Raw genomic sequence first — 20,495 nt, 5'->3', positions numbered from 1 at the left:
ATTCTGATAGAGTGATAAAGTTTGTAAAATAATCATTGCATCATCTGCATTACGACCAAATTAGGCTGGTTTAATGGGAAAGTATTATTTTTGCAAATAGCAGAAAACGGGATGTTGTCAAATGCAAAATGCAAGCCAAGTAATGTTCAGTGGAAAGTGCGTCGGGCATGGGTGCATTACAAGTAAAAGTCGCCACCAAAAGTGGTCAATTCCACGGACTTTGCATATACCTGAACAAGAACAACCTTTCTTTTTAGTACATGTATACATATATGATAAAGTATTTCGAGTCTGCACTTGTTAATGCTGAGCAGTTTGTGGGAACGAATAATATGATATAAAAGACAGCAAAACAAAACAAAAGTTGAAAAAATTAATAATAACTGTTAAGTTTTCATTCACGCAAACAGCCCGGCCGGGACCCGGTTTGGAAATATTACCTTAGTATAGGGGGTATTCGGGTGAGTGGGTGTGCTATCAGTGGCGGGTGGATAGTGTCTCTGTTGGGATTTTATCGACATGTCGGGTACTTTGGAAAGATTATAGTGAAAAATGTGATTACTCTACTTGCATGTACATCTAAGTAACCTAAAAAGTACAATTTATAGCAAAACGTTGTGAATGTTGTTTAACAAAACCATACATAGGTCGTTCTGTAATGCATGTTAAGAACAAGTAATGTATAAGTTTACGACACGCTAAATTTCAGTATGTTGCCCTATTCCATATGATTGTATATAAACAAACTCATTAGTATGAATTTTTTTTGTTGGCATGTATGTATGTAACGTTATGTATGTATAGATTAAGTAGACCTTACGAGAGTCACTGTACTTTTGTTGTGTCAATAAAGATTGTTACTAGAAGTGTACGAGGTAAACATGTGTACATGCGACTGCAGTCTTCGATTTCAAGGTGTCGATAGCCACAACTCACCACTAGTAAACTCTTTACTATACTAGATACATTGTAAAATCAAACATACAGCAAAAATGAAGTGATATTTTAGATGCTACTCACCTTGGCTATTCACAGGACATCCTCAAGTAAAAGGGACAGATTTCAAAGTGCCAGTTGATGTTAGTGCAGGTTGATAACACCCTCTGTGTGGCGGGACCAATTGTAAGCGAAGATTGTATTTTTAGGTCACGAAGACAACGCCCTCTCCTTCTGAGTAACCTACTAGAAGGACGCTGGCCGATCGACCAATTGTAGTCGTAAATCTAAAGTGATCAGGCACTCATATATGAGTATATACTCATAGTATATACGAGGATCCTTCGCAACGTTCACGACATCATCCACAAACAATCGGCATAACTCAAATATTTCGGGACATATAAATAGGAACAATAAAGCCTTCTTTCAAAGCTCACTAAACACCCATTGTGATGATTTCTATGTAGCCTACGACGCTTTGTAAAAGCCGTGAAAACATGTGTTAGGAATTCGAAGGAGCTAGAACTGTAATTAGAACTAGTAAGGAGCCCCTTGATTAGCGGCTACCCATCAATACTTCCTTTGCATGCTATACAATCAGAACTGCTAAGAAAACGATTTCTAATTACCCTTATATATACGTATATACTCAACATGTTGTTTTGTTCACAACCAAGACCACTGAATGGTGGTGTTTCTAACAGTTCTAGGATCATCATATGACCGAAGTGAGAATTTACACAATTGTATTTAATGTACAAAATCTCTTATTAGAATGATTGAGAGTATATTTGAAGTCTTGCTCCTTGACAGGTTTGATAATCAATGCCAATGGTGATGCTATGTAATGGCCATAATATCAGTGAAGAAATTCATATCAAATAGTGCCCAAAACAGCAGAAGTACCTTACATTATACACTATACAGCATACATTAATAGGGAAGAGTCCAGGTAATAACGTTACATTTTACATTACTTTTGCAACACACGGTGAAGCCATGAAAAAAATCCATTCAAAACACCTAAGACCTCACCTAAGGCTTAACCTACATTTCAATCCTCAATAGTTTTTACCTCCACTGCAAAGCTGGATTTGTCAGGTAGTTATTTATCTAAGGTACGAAAAGCGGGACGTCAACACCTGCATTTCAAAGAGCTACAGGACACGAGGATTTCACCCCCTATCCCAATGGATCAGTCCAGGCAATGAGAACAGGGCAAAATATGGAAGAAAATTCTAAAAAGTACCATATCTGGGTGATGATGTAGGGGGGAGCGAATGGTGGTCCCAGACATGGCACATTTTGACTTACATTATCACTGATACAGACAGCAATATAGTACATGCATATCCTGGTAAAATGAATATAGATAGTAGAAACCTAAGAGGAATAACTGACTCCATGATTGTCAATGAATTGTATCTATGCCACTTTTGCAGGCATTTAATCTGTCACAGTTATTTTGACAGCTTTCAATCATCCATACGCACCCTGCCCCATTGGTAAATACATCCAACATGGCGGACAATACTTATAATCACGCTATATCAACTTATATTATCTAAAGGGACGTTGTAGTTGCCATGGTGACGGGATCGTGCGGTGTAAGGTCTGCAAAGATCGGTTCCACGCCCTTCTCTCGCTCATGGAGCAGGAGGTAACGTCTGACCAGGCGGGCTAGCACCTCCTGAAAACAGCGATGCAGAGAGGTATTGAAACTGCAGTCGAGATTGAACATAATTCTATCTCGACGGGGATGATAGTACTATCCTAGATGTCAAAACTATCTAGTATCTAACTGTTACAGGAAGGCTTCTACGTGTAGTTGGCAATGGGATCTCCTCTACAATTCACCGAAACGTTTTTAAAGCCACCCAATATGCATGCGAGCGTGCCGGGAGTCTGTTGTGCCACGAAGCCACAAGAGGGCTACAGGTGCCTTGTGCCGTGACATTTCATTCAATTTTCATTCAATGTATTCATTTTACCAGGGAGGAATCAGTTTTTTCCCACTCAATACAATACAATACTCATAAACAAGAACACACATACATAACATTACAGATCTGTTTTGCGCAAAGGATCATGGGATAAACTGACGTATCATCATGGACGACAACGGTGCTCTGACACAGGCAATAGGATAATGGGGATCAAAGTCATTTTTCATTGCTGTTTTGCTTTTTAATTTCTAGACGGCAATCACTGAGATAGCCAATCCTCATCATTACATACACCACGAAACATAGTTACCAGTGACTGTTACAAAAGTCATGACAAACTAACCTTGTATCGCCGGTTGTTCTCTGCCTTGGCTTGCAGCTGTAACGGAATCAACCAACACGGAATATGTTTTTTCTTCTCCAAGTAGAAGTTTTGCAATCTACAGTAATCATAACGTTCATGGCGAAGGTACCAAATGTACACCAATACCTTGTTATCCAGTTCGCGCTTGTATCGATGACGTAAACAACACTTCTTGATGACGTTGTTGTAGATGAACTTGGGACTCGGGATGAGGTTAAAGGGCACGGGTAGAGTCGTGTCGTCACGGATGTACCGCAGCATCAACTTCGTCACTTCGAACCGCCACTCAGTCGTCTCGTTGTCCTGAATCGTAAAATTCAAATTAAGAAAAATAACTTGCACACAAAGATAAAAGCTTATGTCTGCTTGCGCTAATTGTAATGAATTTAAGAATACGATGGATGTTGAATATTTCGTGAGATACTGTAGAAAAACATCAAAAATCGTTCATATCGGCAGGAAACCTTCCACTCGAATTCGCGAACCGTAAAAGCAATCAACGGCAATAGCCTGTTACTAGTGTTAGTACTATCTCTCCTTCTGTCTACTTCAGCGTCAGCCAATCAGACAATCCCCCGCCTGTTGTTGGATGGAAAGTTACCAGCCAATCACGTTGCCTTATATGTTCAACATTTAAAATTTAGATCACGTTGCCGGTAACAGTTAAGGAGTCTTACCGCGATCTGCTGGTAGGAGTTGCTCATCATGGCGATGAGCATGTTGAGTAGCACGACCACGGCTACCACCAGGTACAGCCCGTACAGCGCCTGTCCCACGTACATCGTCAGGGTGTGTTCCTGCAGTAGTTGCTGCCCAGTGGGGTTGGCCTGCGGGTTGGTTTCCAGGTTCAGGGTGTCTTTACTCCCAAGTCCAAATAGAGACCAAAACAGCTCCTCAAACGAGCTCTCGAAGCTGTAAGTCATTGTATATATATATGGATATTTCAGTATACCATCACATTTATATATATATATATATATCTCCCTCAGTCTCTCAGCTCTGTCAATCTCTCTATGCTGCATTATTAAGATTCCCTGCCCTCTGGTGTCACAAAAAATATCATCTTTAGTATCGCATTAGTAAATGCCTACTTCAACTGATGCTAGAATATTTCTGAAACACTATAATTGCATATTTTTAATTCGTCACGATTTTATATCAATCAACACAAATATTATTGAATACTACTGTAGACAACAAAATGCATTGAATAGTATTGTAGATACTTACTCGCCAAACGCATTTTTTGTTGCACAAGTAGTCTTCTTCAGGGGCGAGGTGGCGTTTTCCATTTGTGTGAGGCATATATCATCGACTACGGCGCCGTAGAAGCTGTAGATTTCGTTCAGTCCCGACGAGAACGCGATGCAGACGATGAAGAAGATGATCAGGAACTTGACGATGTCCTTGACCATGTGGCTCATGGACAAGGCCAAGGGTCCAAGAAACCGGTCAAAGGTCAGCAGCGGAAGGAGTCGCAAGATGGCGAGGACGCCGCCGACCGCCGTCAGGGCCTCGGCGATCAGAGTCGTGTCGTATGGCGGCCAGTAGAAGCGATAGATGTTTTGAGGCCCACCATGCTGGAATTACAGACAAACAAACAATATAGCTACAACATTGGCAATAAACGAATGTAACGTCACTGCATTTTTCTTTAACCGTTGAAAACTCATTTCTTTTATTTGATTTTGTTCCATTGCAAATAATGTGTCAAATGTTGTCAGGACGATATCATTACCTTTTAAAGCCCTAGACTAACGCGGACTGATTCAGCTAAGGAGACCCCCTCTTAAATCTAACGGATGAAGTCAATTTCTCTGCAGAAAGAAATATGCTGACAATATTTCGCAATAACCAGCCCTCACTTTGAGGAATTACTTTGCATCTGACAGATTTATCAATACATCGATGATACTAGGTAGGATCATAGTAATATTAGAGATCCTTACAATTCTATATTGGTACCGTCGCACTGGGCAGACATACGAGTGTTTTACCGGCCAAGTCCCGCTGATCGATTGCTACTTTTTGATCTTGTCTAGACAACTGATTCCCGTCCCATGAAATTTTCCGGGATGCCCTGATAGAGCTCGGCGGGCGGGCAACACTCCCATACCGAAAAGATCCTGAGAAGATCACGATAGGCTGGTACCCGGGAGGTTCACGATAGGCTAGTAGGTAGATGTGGAAACTAACCTCAACATGTGAAGCTATACGCAGGAAGAAGGCGGCTAAGTATATAATGATGATGAGCCAGGTCATTATCCCCATGGCGGACAGGCTGGCGAGAGGTCCCAACTTCACCATCAACCGCCCTTCTTCCAATAGCATCCCTGGAAAGAATAAAACAAATAATAACAAAACATGAGCTTTGAGACCTCACACCTCCTGACGTATTCAAATGATGCAAATGAACTCCAAATGTACATAATACATGCATGGCTAAGTACACCTTTCACTAGTCTACACATGTCACAAGTATGAATTTCCCATCATTCACGACTTAGATTAATTATGGCACTTTAAATTAATTATGCAAATTGATATCTGTTAATGTTCCACCGGCCATAGATTATATACGTTACATAAATTCAAGTCCTATCATGGAAAGCACTGGAATTTTACAATTTCCTCGTTAATTAATTCCTAATTTTGACAATCAAAATTGTTGGAATTCGTACCTATAATCCAGACGAAGATGATCCACTCCAGTACCGTGCCTGCAGAAGCCAACTGGCCGCCTTCAGGTCCGGTAAAACCGACTTTTTCTGCCCTGAATAAAGAAAAGACGAGGTGTGTTTTTATGATTTTTATACGTTGTGTGTAATACTTTTTGTTAGTCTTCCGTGAGACAGAATATACTGAAATGTGCTGAAATACAATCTATATTGAAATTTATTAAATCTACGAAAGCGCACTGAAATATATTGCAATGTGTAGAAGTATAGGATGTACTGATTACTACTAAAATGTAATGAATTCATACCAATGTACGAAAATACGCTAAAATGTATACTGAAACGTACAAAAAGTTAATGAATAAAAATATACTAAAACGACAAGGAACCTTGTTTTAGCAGCATTCTAAAATGTACAATTAGACTCCAGACATTCGGCTTACCTCAGCACGATAATGATGATGAAGGTCAGGACGGAGGCCAGGTACATGGCAAACCTGACCGAAGGTGTGCGGACGAAGCGCCCTGGACTAGATATGGGTGCCAGCAGGTAGATCAAGGCCAGGATCGGTGTGAGCAGCATCAACACGAAGCCACGGAGGTACTCGGCCATGTTGGTTGCCGGCTTGAAGTACTTTCCGGACCCGTACCAGCACTCGTTCACCAGGCGCTGACTCCAGTGGTGCGCTACAAACTATGAAATAGAGGAATTAGTCATCCTTGTGTTAATTTTTCAAAAGCATTTGCATTTGAATGTATGTTTGCTTGCGTGCATTTCCATCTCCTGTCCAACATACCCTCTTTTGCTCGTGGTCTACAGCCATGTCCAGTCTTGACAGCTGCATCCGACAGTTGTCATTGTGAACCAATGGTGAGACTTCGTCTCCGCAGTTCAAAATGGCCGCCGCCTCGTCTCGGTTCCGAACTTGGTCGAGTAGATCGAAACTCAGACTTCGGCATTCTTCGGCCATCTCCGCGTAGACTTCTTCAACCTCGGGTGTGTTCGCCCCGACGTCGTCCAATCGCGTGCTGAGTACGAAGGCCCGACGGAGAGGGTCGTCGTTGGTCAGGAGGATGTAGTTGGGGCTGACCAGGCCGCGGTGCAGGTTTAGACTGCCGTCGTTAGAGATGTGGTCACTACTGAGGACGCCGGGGTCAGGGATGAACCGTCCCTGGTCCACCAGGACCTTGATGAGGGGAAGGCTGTTCTTGTGACTAGCGAGAACAATCGGCGTCACCTCAGACGGGAAGGCGACGGACGGGGATCCGTCCTGAAAGAAAGATGGGTTAGACTTCGCAAAACAAACAAGGCTGGCAATAAAACCATTATTTTCATGGCGAAGTGGGCCCTGAAATTCTACGAACAGTGCGCATGCCCCTACATGCCACCAAAATTCCTGCACATTATCTAGAATTCTGGTGGAGTGAACACGATGATTAGGCTTGCCGAAATTTATGTAGATTTCAACTAATATCCACATTTTTGTTAACCTCTCTTCAATATAAAAACAATGCCACGCCAGAGGTGTATATGCTGACATAAGGCCTAGCCTGCTAGGTTCCTATGGCAACCTAATAAACCACCGAGCGTAGCTTCACTCTCTCGGTGGTTTATTCGATGGTTATAGAAATAGGCCAGGCTTTCTGTCACTAATCGGGTACAGACAAGAAGCGTTTATTATTCTTGATATGTGTGTATTATGAATGAGATTAAAAAGTTTTCATTACCCCCTTGGTGGAATATTTCAGGAGCTCCTGAACCGAAGTCATGTCTTCCTTGTCCACAGCGTACATCAGCGCCTCTCCCGGTTTTGCTCCATACTGCAGAAGCGCTTCAGCCGTTTCAAGATGACCTGTCAATGTATATCATTTGATTATTATCACATAACTATCCTTTGGTCTCTGTCTTTGCCTTGTATGTAGGGGGTCGTGGTGACAACAGAATAACATCGCTTCTTGATATGAGATTATTAAAAAGGTTAAGCAGTGAAACTCCAAAAGAGACTGTTCCGTCATGATGTCAAATGATTTCAAAGAGTTTATATCTGAAGGGGGGGGGGGGCGCTTCTGATTGGGGATGCTATTTGGATGTTTGGTTTTACGTGTATTGAAATCGTATCTTATTTATCATAATAATGATAATGTAACGTTACGTTACCCCGTTGCTTACGTCACTATTCGTCTTAAGAGATGTCTCAAAATTCAAACCTGCCAGCACCACACATGGGGGGGGGGGGTGTACTCTACATAGAACACCGGTTACCTGCGTCGACAGCCAGTTCCACTGCAGATCTTCCAAGCGCATCCCTGCAGTTCACGTCAACGTTTTTACTCAGCAGGCCGTTGACCGTGTCTGTGTCTCCTGAAGCGGCGGCTGAGAGAAGCTGTTTTTCTGTCAAGGTCAGCTGGGTTGCCCTGCCCCTGGCGTAATCTCCGTTTTCGTTGTTGACAATTTTCTCCATTTCTGTCGGAGGTTAAAGTTGTCATACATCATGTTTGATAAAAGGACAAATCATATTCAACCATAGGGTCTTGTCAAGTCATTTACCAGAATAAGCCTTTTCGCGGATCAAACTGCGCATGCGTAGGTCAAAGGTGAAGGTCACTGACTTGAGAACAATTCTTGTCTTGGTCATGCTTTATACAGATATACGTGTCGTCCGTCGTTAGTTTTCATAACGATGTTCAAATGTGTTTTGTGTTTGTGTCGGAGACCTTCACCTTTGCGCAGTTGGATCCGTGTAAGGACTTATTACCTGTAAATGTTGCTATCATAAACAAATGTCAAATTCGACACTTACTCACTCCCCACACAAATGAACGGAAACATATTGCACAAACTAGTTGATGATTTACTCGTCCTTTGCCTGTCTTTTTTCCAAACAACATAACAATTTCCCCATATAATTACCTACAAGGTTGGTCAAACCCTAAGGGACAAAGGAGTGAAGTTTAATTTGTTGTGAACATTTTCCACGTGGTTAAATCACAGAATAAAACACTCCTAAAATTGTTTAGCGCCATAGCCTGACGTAAGGTAAAAGATGTCAAATGTGCGTTTCCTGCTGCGACAGCTTTGGTAACCATTGGTGACAGAGAAATGTTTCAAGAATGAATATTTAAATCTATAGGCTCCTCGTATACACACATCTTATAAGTAGTGATAACGCTTGGTCATTAGCAGATTACATAGAGCTGACCACAAGGACGAACCGGTTTTCGTTCGTCAGGGGTGATTACACTAACAGGGATGACATGTCACAAAACCAATTTGAAATGCTTTTTATTTGTCCCGAACACTGCGTGAGGAAAAAAAAGCTGTTTATTTCCCGGGGTTGCTATTTAGTGTCACCATTTCATGATTAACATCACAAATTTTGACATTACCGCTGGTGTTGAAATTCACCACCAAAAGTGGTCAATTCCATGGCCGCGGAAGTCAACAATATATGATCTCTGGATATAAATTGTGCCTGAGCAAAGGGACATGTTTTTTTAGTATCTTTTCGTGAAGAATTGAATCTAAATTTGATAAGGGGTCTTACGTTGAGTGGGTCCGGGGGTATGCTTCCCGTGGGGTGGGGCTTCCAGTTTTTCTCACAAATATTGGGAAGGTGTCTTTACTTGTTTATCAAAAAGTATTTGATGAAGTTTGATTTCCAGCAAAACATTGTGAATGTTGTTTGACATATCACACAAACGTATGAAGCATGTAACGACTGCTGAGGCAAACATGTTTACATGAAACTGTCATTCTTCGATTTCGAGGTCAAAAGTGTTTATAGTTACAACTCACGGCTTGTAAACTCTGTGCTATATACATTTTGCAATCAAACATGCAACAGAATGAAATTAGATTTCACGGGCTACTCACCTGGGCTATTGACGGGCCATCTTCAGGTAAAATGGAAGATTCCAAAGTGAGCTGTTGATGATAGTGCAGTTTACATGACTTACATAATGACACCCTCTATGTGCAAGCGAAGGTTACATATTACGTCACGAAGCCAACGCCCTCTCCCTCTGGGTAACCTATCACAAGGACAATGACCGAGGTTACGATCCTGGAGTCTTTGATTTCTCGGCTGCTCGTTCGAGGATCGTTCAAAACGTTCCTAACTTCACTCGGACCAAAGTGGCATAGCTAAAATTTTGGGTCATAAATGTAAATTCTACAGCCTTCTAACAGTGTCCACAAAAATACTTGTTTCTTCTGTCTTATTTTTCGATGGATTTGTCTGAAATTTGGCATGTCGGTAATTCAAGAGACTATCAAACACCTTAGCAACACAGCAAACACCATAATTACTTCATGGAGGATTGTGTCCTACGGACTCTTGTTTGTAGTTAGGACAAAAATGCGGTAATACTCAATGTGCAGATATTGTGTTTTTGTTGGCAATCAAAACGTGAATGGTAATGTTAAGGATGTTTTTTACGGGTCTTAACAGTTCTTTAATCTTTATCCGAGCGTTGGGAGTTGTTCTACACAATAGCATGTAATGTGTAAAATCTCATATGAGTAACATTGAGACTATGCATTGTATTTGAATCCATGTGCCATGATAAGTTTAATAATCAATTCCAAAGGTGATACATATAATGTCATAATAGCATGCACAATGGTGAAAAATACATATGAAATAGTATAGCCAAAACAAGAGAAGTACCTAACATGCACAGTATACAATACATGTACACATTATTTCGTACAGTATATGATGTGATATATAAATATACTAGCGTTTGTGAGATACTGTACAATTCTCTGCAGTTATACACAGAAGACATTACTTTTTTTTCTTATCGACAAGTCTTGTGGATAGCAAAATCATATCAATCTGAGTATCTTGGACACCAATATGGGATTTTGATAACACACAAAAAAACACTGCATGCTATATTTGATATTGTCATAGATCTCAATTGTAAGTCACATTCAGTCCGGACTCGTCCTAACTCAACAATCTTTTAATTGTACATCATGGCATACAAGTATGTATGATCATAGAACCTTTTGAAAGATGATAAATGTAAGATCATTCATTGTCTGATTATTTTATCAGCACTACATTACTTCACTTCATCTGACCGTTGCCTCTTCCCTCATGACCTCAATGGCAGCGGCCTGCATGCCGATTTGAGCTTCTCATGAATGAACAAAGTTCAACCAAACAAATAAATTGTTAAACTGCCAATGAATCTTCTTAATCCAGTCACCAAATCATTGAAAACGGATACTTACAAAGAGACATCTTCTTCATCGACATGTTCTTCCTGTAATATCAAAAGTGTAAATCCGCATATATTTGGCATGGGAATCATAATCACTACCTACCAAATAGCAGCAAATTGTCATTCTTTGAAAATATCTCGATACAGGAAAACAAGCGGCTTTCTTGAGAAAGATGTCCTGAGAAATATTTTTCTGACGAAACCACTCTAGTTATTTTTCTGAGGATACAACATCATCATCATCATCGAAGTGCGCATGTGCAGTGTGATGACTTGTGGGTAGATGTCAAAGTTCAAGGTCCTTGGCATATACATACATGCAAAGATAAAGAATTGGCAGGGGGGCAGGGTCCTTAAACTTTGACGTTTACCCACAATGCATCACATTGTGAGGTGGCCTATACATGACGAAAGCAGTTGAAAACACGGTGAGTTGACTTTGATTGTTTTAAACGACTGATGAAACCTCTAACAGGTAGCCTCTGAAGTTTCTCCATCATCTTCTTCCACTTGAGAACCAACAAGTATCTTGGACCAAATGCCATCCTCCTCCGTCTTCTTGCGCTTGGTTGGTTCCGGTGAACCAACAGGTATGCCGTCTGGTTCCACTTTGATTGACGTCTTGGTTGTCATGGTGACGGGTTCATCAGATGTGAGGTCTGCAAAGATCGGCTCCACTCCCTTCTCTCGCGCATGGAGCAGGAGGTAACGTCTGACCAGGCGGGCTAGCACCTCCTGAGAGGAACAAAGAGAGTGTAAACATGAAATAAACCTTGTGACCTTGTGATCACCTGCGTCGTGCGAACGTCGTACGATCGCAAACTGAGGGCAATGTTGGGATAGTCGTGCATGTGTCTTACAAAATTGAGATGTCTGGTTACAAAAAAGGGATGTCCAAGATTCTTTTCGGTGGTTGATTCGGTCGACAGCCTACTGGAAAATCGTACGACTGGAAAATCGCACGACGTCCTACGACAAATGCGCCGTAGGTGAGTAAGATTTATACATGACAATTATACTATGCTCATAAAAGATTGCCATGAAGATGTCTTGCCATGTATCAATGCTCTGATATCAAATATTATACAATAGATTGTACCTTGTATCGACGATCGTTCACTGCCTTTGCTTGCTCCTGTAACGATTAAGAAATAAGTATATGTGTGTATAAGTATATGTGAGTTCTAGATGTGAATAATACATTCCAGGTATAAGGCAGAGCAGCAAATTTGACTGTGCCTACAATAGAGACAATAACACGCTATGTGCAGCAACTCCTGATGCATTAAGCTCTTTTGGTCGAATCTATTTCCCAACATAGTATGTCCAGCAGAGAAGATACAAAAACAGGAATTTCAGCTGCAGTGCTAAGAAATGTTGCAAGGGGACCTAATAACGACATCCATCTTTAGGATTGCAATACCTACATACCTACATGCCAAATATTATCACAATCCAAGAGCGGCAACTACCCTTGCATAGAAACAGACACACAGCAACTGAAGACATAACCTCCACTTATAACCGAGGTGACAAAGGATAGAATCACAAATATCAGTCCTTTGATACAAATACAGAATACACCACGAAAACATCCATACAATGGAAACTCATACCTTGCAGAGCTGGTCAGATTTATACCGGTTCTTCAGGCAGAACCTTGTGATGACGTTGTTGTAGATGAACTTGGGATTGGGGATGAGGTTAAAGGGCACGGGTAGAGTCGTGTCGTCACGGATGTACCGCAGCATCAACTTCGTCACTTCGAACCGCCACTCAGTCGTCTCGTTGTCCTGAAATCAAATTTAGAAAATGCCCTTTAGTATAATGTGAACTCTCGTACATACCACGAACATCATCATGTAAACAAACGTTGTTATCGATACCTTTTTCAGAATTCTTGAACGTCTGTACGCATATCTGTAGTGTGCATACATATCGGGATTACTGATACTGCATCAAATCGATGAATTACATAGCCCCAGACTAGTATAAGACACAACAAAAGTACAGCGACTTTCGTAAGGTCTACTACATCTATACATTCAAACAGTCAAGTGGCTACAAATGAATTAACCTACACATCTATGTATATCAATATGTATGAGTGAATTAACATGTTGAGTCAAACGTATCATTTACACAATTGGTTCTGAGGTCTAGAAATTCTTTGATGTATTGACCATACAAGGGAACTGAGCCTTACCGCGATTTGTTGGTAGGAGTTACTCATCATGGCGATGAGCATGTTGAGTAGCACGACCACGGCTACCACCAGGTACAACCCGTACAGAGCGAGTCCGATGTACATCGTCAGGGTGTGCTCCTGTAGGTCTCTAGCACTGTTGGCCTTGGGATTGATGGATAGGTCCAGGGTCTTTTTGTTCCCAAGACCAAACAGGGACAAGAACAGCTCTTCAAATGCACCTTGAAACCTGTAGAATAGGGATAAGGATTTAATCTTGGATACAACTTTGGATTTGTTAAGCTATCAACAATCTTTATCAAAACTGATCATTGATCATTTGCATAGTATAAAAAATCTACAGATGTATCGATTGAAACTTACCACCCAATGACAGCATTTGAATTCACCATGGTGTTTTCACTGAGAAAGAGGAACTACTCCTTGATATACTGTTGTGGACAAAGATCTAAATTCAAAGACGGGCGCCGGTACAGACTTTCAATCACCTTTGACCCGGCGGTCACGTGTACTGAGCCACCGGGCCTTCAGTTATCCATAAGAAGACTAGATAAGAGGAGTGGTCGAAAATTCGTGTTGGAGCAAAGTGGTGAAAACCTTCCCCACAAAGTAAAGATTTGTTGTCAATACAAATAGGTAAATGATAAAAACGTAGAATTCCATCACAATGAAGCTAGATGCTTACTCGCTAAATGCGTTCTTTGTATCACAGTCGGTATTTGCTAGCGGCGAGGTAAAGTTTGTAGACGATATGGAACACATTGAGGTGATCTGTTGGCCGTAGAAGCTGTACAGTTCGTTCAGCCCTGCGGAGAAGGCGATGACGATGACGAAGAAGATGATCAAAAACTTGATGATCTCCTTGACCATGCGGCTCATGGACAGGGCCAGCGGGCCGAGGATCCTGTCCAGGATGAAGAGGGGTAGGAGCCGTAAGATGACCAGGACGCCGCCGATAGACGTCAGAGCTTCGGCGATGAGAGTGGTGTCGTAAGCGTCCCAGCGGAAACGGATGATGTTCTGGGGTCCACCATGCTGTGAAAGTAGTCAAGTCCAGTATCATGAAATGAAGTTTTTTTGTGTGATACCTACAGCGTTAGCTTAAAACCAGCCACTTCAAGATATGTGCCATACGAAACTTTCTTGTAACTCAATAAAATACTTTTCCCGCTTACCATTAACATTCCCAATAACACTCCATGGTGTGTAATGACAATATGGTTATCAAATATATAGATATTTCACCTTTTCACTAACTAATTTAATGACGTTTCAAGACATGATCATACAATCTTCGAATATATGAGGGCCCATCAATCTTTATTGAACCGGGACGGGGCCGGTACCGACTTCCAACTACCTCTGACTCGTCGCTCAAATTTTCAAGTGTTTGGAGCAATCGGGTTCTCAGTTATCCTGAAGAAAACTAGAGGACTGGTAGAAAATTTAGTGAGCCTACCCTTTTGAAGTTAAATCTTTCTTAATAATTATATTTTTTCATAAACACTTGACCTAACCTCAATAGAAGACGCGACTCGCAGAATGAAAGCTGCCAGGTAGATGATGATGATGAGCCAGGTTGTCACTCCCATGGAATTCAGGGAGGCTCGCGGACCCAACTTCACCAGGAACCTTCCCTCTTCTAACAGCATCGCTAAAGAAAACAATATCACCATAAAATCCGTTGACACTTTCTCTATATGCACATTTGGCACATAGTTTTAGGGGTATAAGGTATTGTGGATAGAGCAAATTGGTAGCATTAGAAGCTGTTCTACACGTTTTAATGACACCTTTTCATGATTTATTCATGATTATAAGAAGATATCAGCAGACACGCTAAGAAAAATCTAATGCACATCACCTATCTGCACTGCACGACCATATTGATAAAAACTTGGGGAAAGGGCTGATGTTTTCCCTATAGCTAGCGAAAGGAATATTTTGGTTTAACAATACGCTTATTGAACATTTCTGCCAATCGGTGTCATATGCCAATGTAGTCATCACAGCTTGGCAATTGAAACTAAACCTGCAAAATGATATGAAAAACATGCACTCAGAAAGAACTTAGAGCAAAGAGAGTGAGAGAACTCATACCTAGAATCCATACAAAGATGAGCCATTCCGGTACTGTTCCATTGGGCGCCAGCTCGCCTCCTTCTGGTCCGTAGTAGCCTACTTTTCCTGTCCTGCTCAAGAAAGCAAATGTATTTAAGAACAAGGTTTTTGATAAGCTTTAAAAGCTACTTGCTAAGGAAGAGATCTTGAACTTTGACCTAGACCACAATGCATCACGACTGCGCATGCGAACTTGGAACTGCAAAATGCCTTATTACGTTGTACTTACCTCATCAGGACAAGGATGACGAAGGTCATGACGGAGAACAGGTACATGGCGAACCTGACGGCCGGCGTGCGGATGAGGCGGCCGGCTCGGGTCGTAGGTGCCAGGAGGTAGATCAGGGCCAGAATGGGGGTCAGCAGCAGCAGCATGATGCCGCGGAGATACATGTACCAGGGCAGTCCGGCGGTCGGTTTGAGGTGCGGCCCGTACCAGCACGCTTTCATCAGCCGATGACTCCATCTGTGTGCCACGAACTGTACAACAATGGGACAAACGTTGGACCTATTTTATAGCACGTATCATACTTCAACTATTGATACACCGAAGACCTAATGCCCACGGGCAAAAAAAAAGTATACACCCCCATATCACTGTAATAGATCTTTGACACTTGGTTCCAATTTACTAAGTTATAAGAGTAGTTGTTTAAGATACCTTCTTTTGTCCGTGATCTACAGCCATGTCCAGTCTTGACAGCTGCATCCGGCAGTTTTCACCGTGTATCAATGGTGAATTTTCGTCTCCGCAGTTCAAGATGGCCGCCGCCTCGTCTCGGTTCCGAACTTGGTCGAGTAGATCGACGCTCAAACTTCGGCATTCTTCGGCCATCTCCGCATAGTCTTCTTCCACTTCGGGTGTGTTCGCCCGAAGATCGTCTAACATCGTGCTGAGTACGAAGGCCCGACGGAGAGGGTCGTCGTTGGTCAGGAGGATGTAGTTGGGGCTGGCCAGGCCGCGGTACATGTTTAGACTGGCGTCATTAGAGATGTGGTCACTACTGAGGACGCCGGGGTCAGGGATGAACCGTCCCTGGTCCACCAGGACCTTGATGAGGGGAAGGCTGTTCTTGTGACTGGCGAGAACAATCGGCGTCATTTCAGATGGGAAGGTGACGGACGAAGTCTTGTCCTATGAAGATGAAAAATACCTTTGAATTTTGCAGTTGGCCAAACCTCCAGCTATTGAGATATCTCCATATGATAGCATGAAGTCCCCAACAAGCTACCTAAAATCATATTTGTCATCTGCAAAAACAAAATACATGCATACTACTTTGTCTATAGAACAAAAAATTAAACGCGTCGTGCTCACCCCTTTGGTGGAATATTTCAGGAGTGTCTGAACCCCAGCCATGTCTTCCTTGTCTACAGCGCACATCAGCGCCTCCCCCGGCATGGCGCCGTACTGCAGCAACACTTCAGCCACTTCGATGTGTCCTGTGTACGGTAACATGATCAACGTCGACCGGTTCATGAACGCTTCCCTCGCTACACCTCAAATAGCCACACACATAAACATACACACACACACGCACACACACACACACATACACACACACATACATACATACACACAAACACCCTCCCCCCCACATATATATATACACACAAACACACCGTGACGCGCGCACGCACACACACACACACACACACACACACACACACACACACACACACACACACACACACACACACACACACACACACACACACACACACACACACACACACACACACACACACACACCTGAATCGACAGCTAATTCCACCGCAGATCTTCCAAGCGCATCCCTGCAGTTCACGTCAACGTCTCTACTCAGCAGGCCGTTGACCGTGTCTACGTCTCCCGAAGCGGCGGCCCAGAGAAGCTGCTTCTCCGCCAAAGTCAGGCCCCTCTCCACCCTGGGCTCCTCACTCGTGCCTTCATGGGCGGTGATGCCGTTCTCCATTTCTGTAAAGAGCAATGATAAGAAGCTGTTTTTTCATGATATATGATAAATAGCTGAAATTCAAAAGTTGATCTCAGAGACAATTTTGTATTAAATTTTGCAACGACCATCCTGAAAGCTTGAACAATGTAAACGATAATCTAAATCAAATTGATTTATTCAACACAAATGTGAATAGAAAAGAAAGTATGGAAATGATACCAAGACAGTCACTTTTTTTCTTCTTGCTCTGTAACATAATGATACCATAACGTCGGACAGGATAAACAGAACAAACGTTATGAATCACCTTAATTCATACTGGCCTCTATGGTCTTCCAGCAACGCATCCCTTTCTTAACATACAGTTACTTCTTCATAGCTCTTAAATTAATATTTTAAATTAGTTATAGAAGTGGAGTTGATCCATCTGGCGACAGACTTTGCAAACATAATTGTCAGTGTAAACAGAACAGCGATCTGTCTAAAACCCTTTTTAACAACGAAGATGCATCACTGTAGTGTTTACATGACAAGGCCGTTTAGAACATTTCAGAATCAATGTTGTAAACGCTTCAGTGGGCATTGAAAGTTAAGACAGTGTGCGGGACTTCGTGATATCACCATAACGACATGTTTGTATAGCTATATTGTAGTGTTCCGTCTGGATTTTAAATCTCGATGTAGAGGTAGCTTTAAATTCGACATAGAAACTGATACTACACTTCAAGTATGTGCATGTTCATTTTCAACAAAAGATAGAAACAAATTTTGATTTCGGAGCATTTATTAATAAAGAACAAAGACAAATAACAACAGATGCGGCGAAGATCAAGAATACAATCAGTGACAATTTCCTCAAGGAGGGGTGAAAGATGTTTTTGTTGACACTTTTTTTCCGCCTGGGGTCCTGAGATCACACAGCGTCTTAATGGACACTAAACCTGATGAAAAGTCAGTGCTTAAGAGAGACTATCAGACACGAGAATTGAACGTAAAATGCACAATTGTTAACATCTACGTTTTCCCTGCCATCTGAAACCACCAGATTTAACAAATTTGTAGAGAGCTAATCTAGCTGTTGTTGATGACGAAAATTTGTTATTCAGGTCATCAGGATGTGTAAAACTAATGGTCAAACTGGTTTTCTTTGTCCAGGGCTTGCGAGGGGCAAAAGGTTACAATGGAAGAAAGAGATGCAGATTAAAGGCCTTAGGACAAGTGAATGGCCTATATGGATTTGTTATGACTAATGTCGCCACTAGTTTCCAGGCTGGAGTACTGTTTTGAGATCAAATGGTGAAGCTATGGGAGCCCAACTCAAACGCCGTATTCACAATGATTCAACGTCAATCGTACAGTAAGTAGAATTTTGGTACCGTACATCGGTTGAATGTTTTGAAGTGTATTGAAAGTTCTTGCCCGAAAACTGATGGCAAGTAAAAAGGGCCTTCCGCCTTTGTCTTCCCAACAGCTACCCAGATACCAAATACCATTACAATCCATCCAGACGTTCTAGAGTTATGCTTGCGGAGACACAAAGACACACACACACACACACACACACACACACACACACACACACACACACACACACACACACACACACACACACACACACACACATACACACACACACACACACACATACATACACACAAAACTATATGTCCATGTTTCATGGAGATAATGAGGGCAATGACATATGACCGATTTCAAATGCTAATTCTAGATCTAAACCTATTGATATCAATGATTAAAAAAGGACGCGTTGTTGCAGGCATAGGATGAGAAGGACGTCTAGAACGTGAACCACTTGACCACACAGATTACCACTCAACGTTAAGAAGCCACTCACCTCAAGGTATCCGAGGCAGACTACTGAACAGCAATGGGACTGTCAGCTTTTAATGCGTCTGGTAAGCCTGAAGGGTAATCGTCTGATCTTCTGGGACATTCCATTATGAAGGGGGCCCAAGCTTAATGTTATGTATTTCAATTGCATATCAATAAATTCCTGCGACACAAAGACCACCATTGATTGATTGATTGATTGATTGATTGATTGATTGATTGGTTGGTTGATTGATTGAATGATTCGTTCATTCATTCGCTTATTCACTCACTCACCCACTCACTCACTCACTCACTCACTCACCCACTCACTCACTCACTCACTCACCCACTCACTCACTCACTCACTCACTCACTCACTCACTCCATTCATAAACAACAAAATCACCCTGGAATTTCGACAAATATACTGCATATAACAGTGAATCCAAGGAACGACCAAATCCATTGCCTTTATTTCGTCATAATCAAAACGAAGTCAAGCTAAGACATGATTGTGAACGAATCGGACTAAGCATACCTACCCGAATGCTGTATGACTGTGCCTTGGTGATCCGGTTTTGGATCCAATCAACAAACCAACATATCCGGCCATTCAAGATACCGGCGAGAACAACAATCATAACAACTAACTATTAGACCAAGAGAACAAAGTTGGATTTCCTGAACCATAAAAATGCAACACTTACAACTCAAGAGAGCATAGCGCAGCTATGTAATCATAATCAGTGGCATTTGGAATATTCACAGAAAGAGAAGAGTTGGGCAGAATCAAGCAAAACCTCACGATTAAAGCGGCAGTAATTATATTTATTAGGGTGACATTTTAAAACACACAGGGGAACGCTACAAGACTTAATTTGCTGGTCACTATCAAGCTCCCTTGCGACAAGAACTCAGACAAGCGTTATAATCCAGGCGAACCAAAATTACAAGACAATGTAAACACATGTCTTAAAGGACACAAGAACAGGCATTCCTTAAAGTACATTTCTACCTTTTAAAATCGTCTGTCTTCACTTTCTGGTGCGAGACTTATTGCAAAAGCAAGATTTGAAGCACACGGATTGGCTTATTATGAGACTGAAAGATACCAGCTTGTATGACCACCAAAACAAAGGAGTTTGTAACCAAGGAATTATGGTCGTTATTTGGGCATCTTGGGTGTCGTCTTACTAACAGATACAGTGTTAATACGCCCGAAACTTCCTGTTATCC

At 41.9% G+C, this 20,495-nt stretch overlaps 2 protein-coding genes across 2 annotated transcripts; both read right to left on the bottom strand.

Annotated features, from left to right (window-relative positions):
- Positions 1-748: 748 nt before the first annotated feature.
- LOC136449130 (short transient receptor potential channel 5-like) lies at positions 749-8,426 on the bottom strand. The gene is made up of 11 exons (XM_066449007.1): positions 8,191-8,426; positions 7,656-7,780; positions 6,725-7,198; positions 6,371-6,621; positions 5,931-6,022; positions 5,446-5,582; positions 4,480-4,829; positions 3,927-4,161; positions 3,376-3,552; positions 3,229-3,264; positions 749-2,629 (listed from the first exon to the last, which is right to left on the bottom strand). Exons 1-11 carry the CDS (start codon positions 8,387-8,389, stop codon positions 2,504-2,506), a joined length of 2,202 nt encoding a protein of 733 aa, XP_066305104.1. The 5' UTR covers positions 8,390-8,426; the 3' UTR covers positions 749-2,503.
- A 2,053-nt stretch (positions 8,427-10,479) lies between these two features.
- Positions 10,480-19,399, bottom strand: LOC136445367 (short transient receptor potential channel 4-like). Its single transcript, XM_066443344.1, has 12 exons — positions 19,282-19,399; positions 17,243-17,446; positions 16,808-16,932; positions 16,151-16,624; positions 15,719-15,969; positions 15,469-15,560; positions 14,886-15,022; positions 14,054-14,403; positions 13,369-13,597; positions 12,779-12,955; positions 12,262-12,297; positions 10,480-11,897 (listed from the first exon to the last, which is right to left on the bottom strand). Exons 2-12 carry the CDS (start codon positions 17,442-17,444, stop codon positions 11,631-11,633), a joined length of 2,340 nt encoding a protein of 779 aa, XP_066299441.1. The 5' UTR covers positions 17,445-17,446; positions 19,282-19,399; the 3' UTR covers positions 10,480-11,630.
- Positions 19,400-20,495: the final 1,096 nt, after the last annotated feature.

This window comes from Branchiostoma lanceolatum, chromosome 1 (genome assembly GCF_035083965.1).
Source record: "Branchiostoma lanceolatum isolate klBraLanc5 chromosome 1, klBraLanc5.hap2, whole genome shotgun sequence".
Lineage (NCBI taxonomy): Eukaryota > Metazoa > Chordata > Leptocardii > Amphioxiformes > Branchiostomatidae > Branchiostoma > Branchiostoma lanceolatum.
Note: the sequence above shows the minus strand (reverse complement) of the source record. Positions and strands in the feature narration are given on the sequence as shown.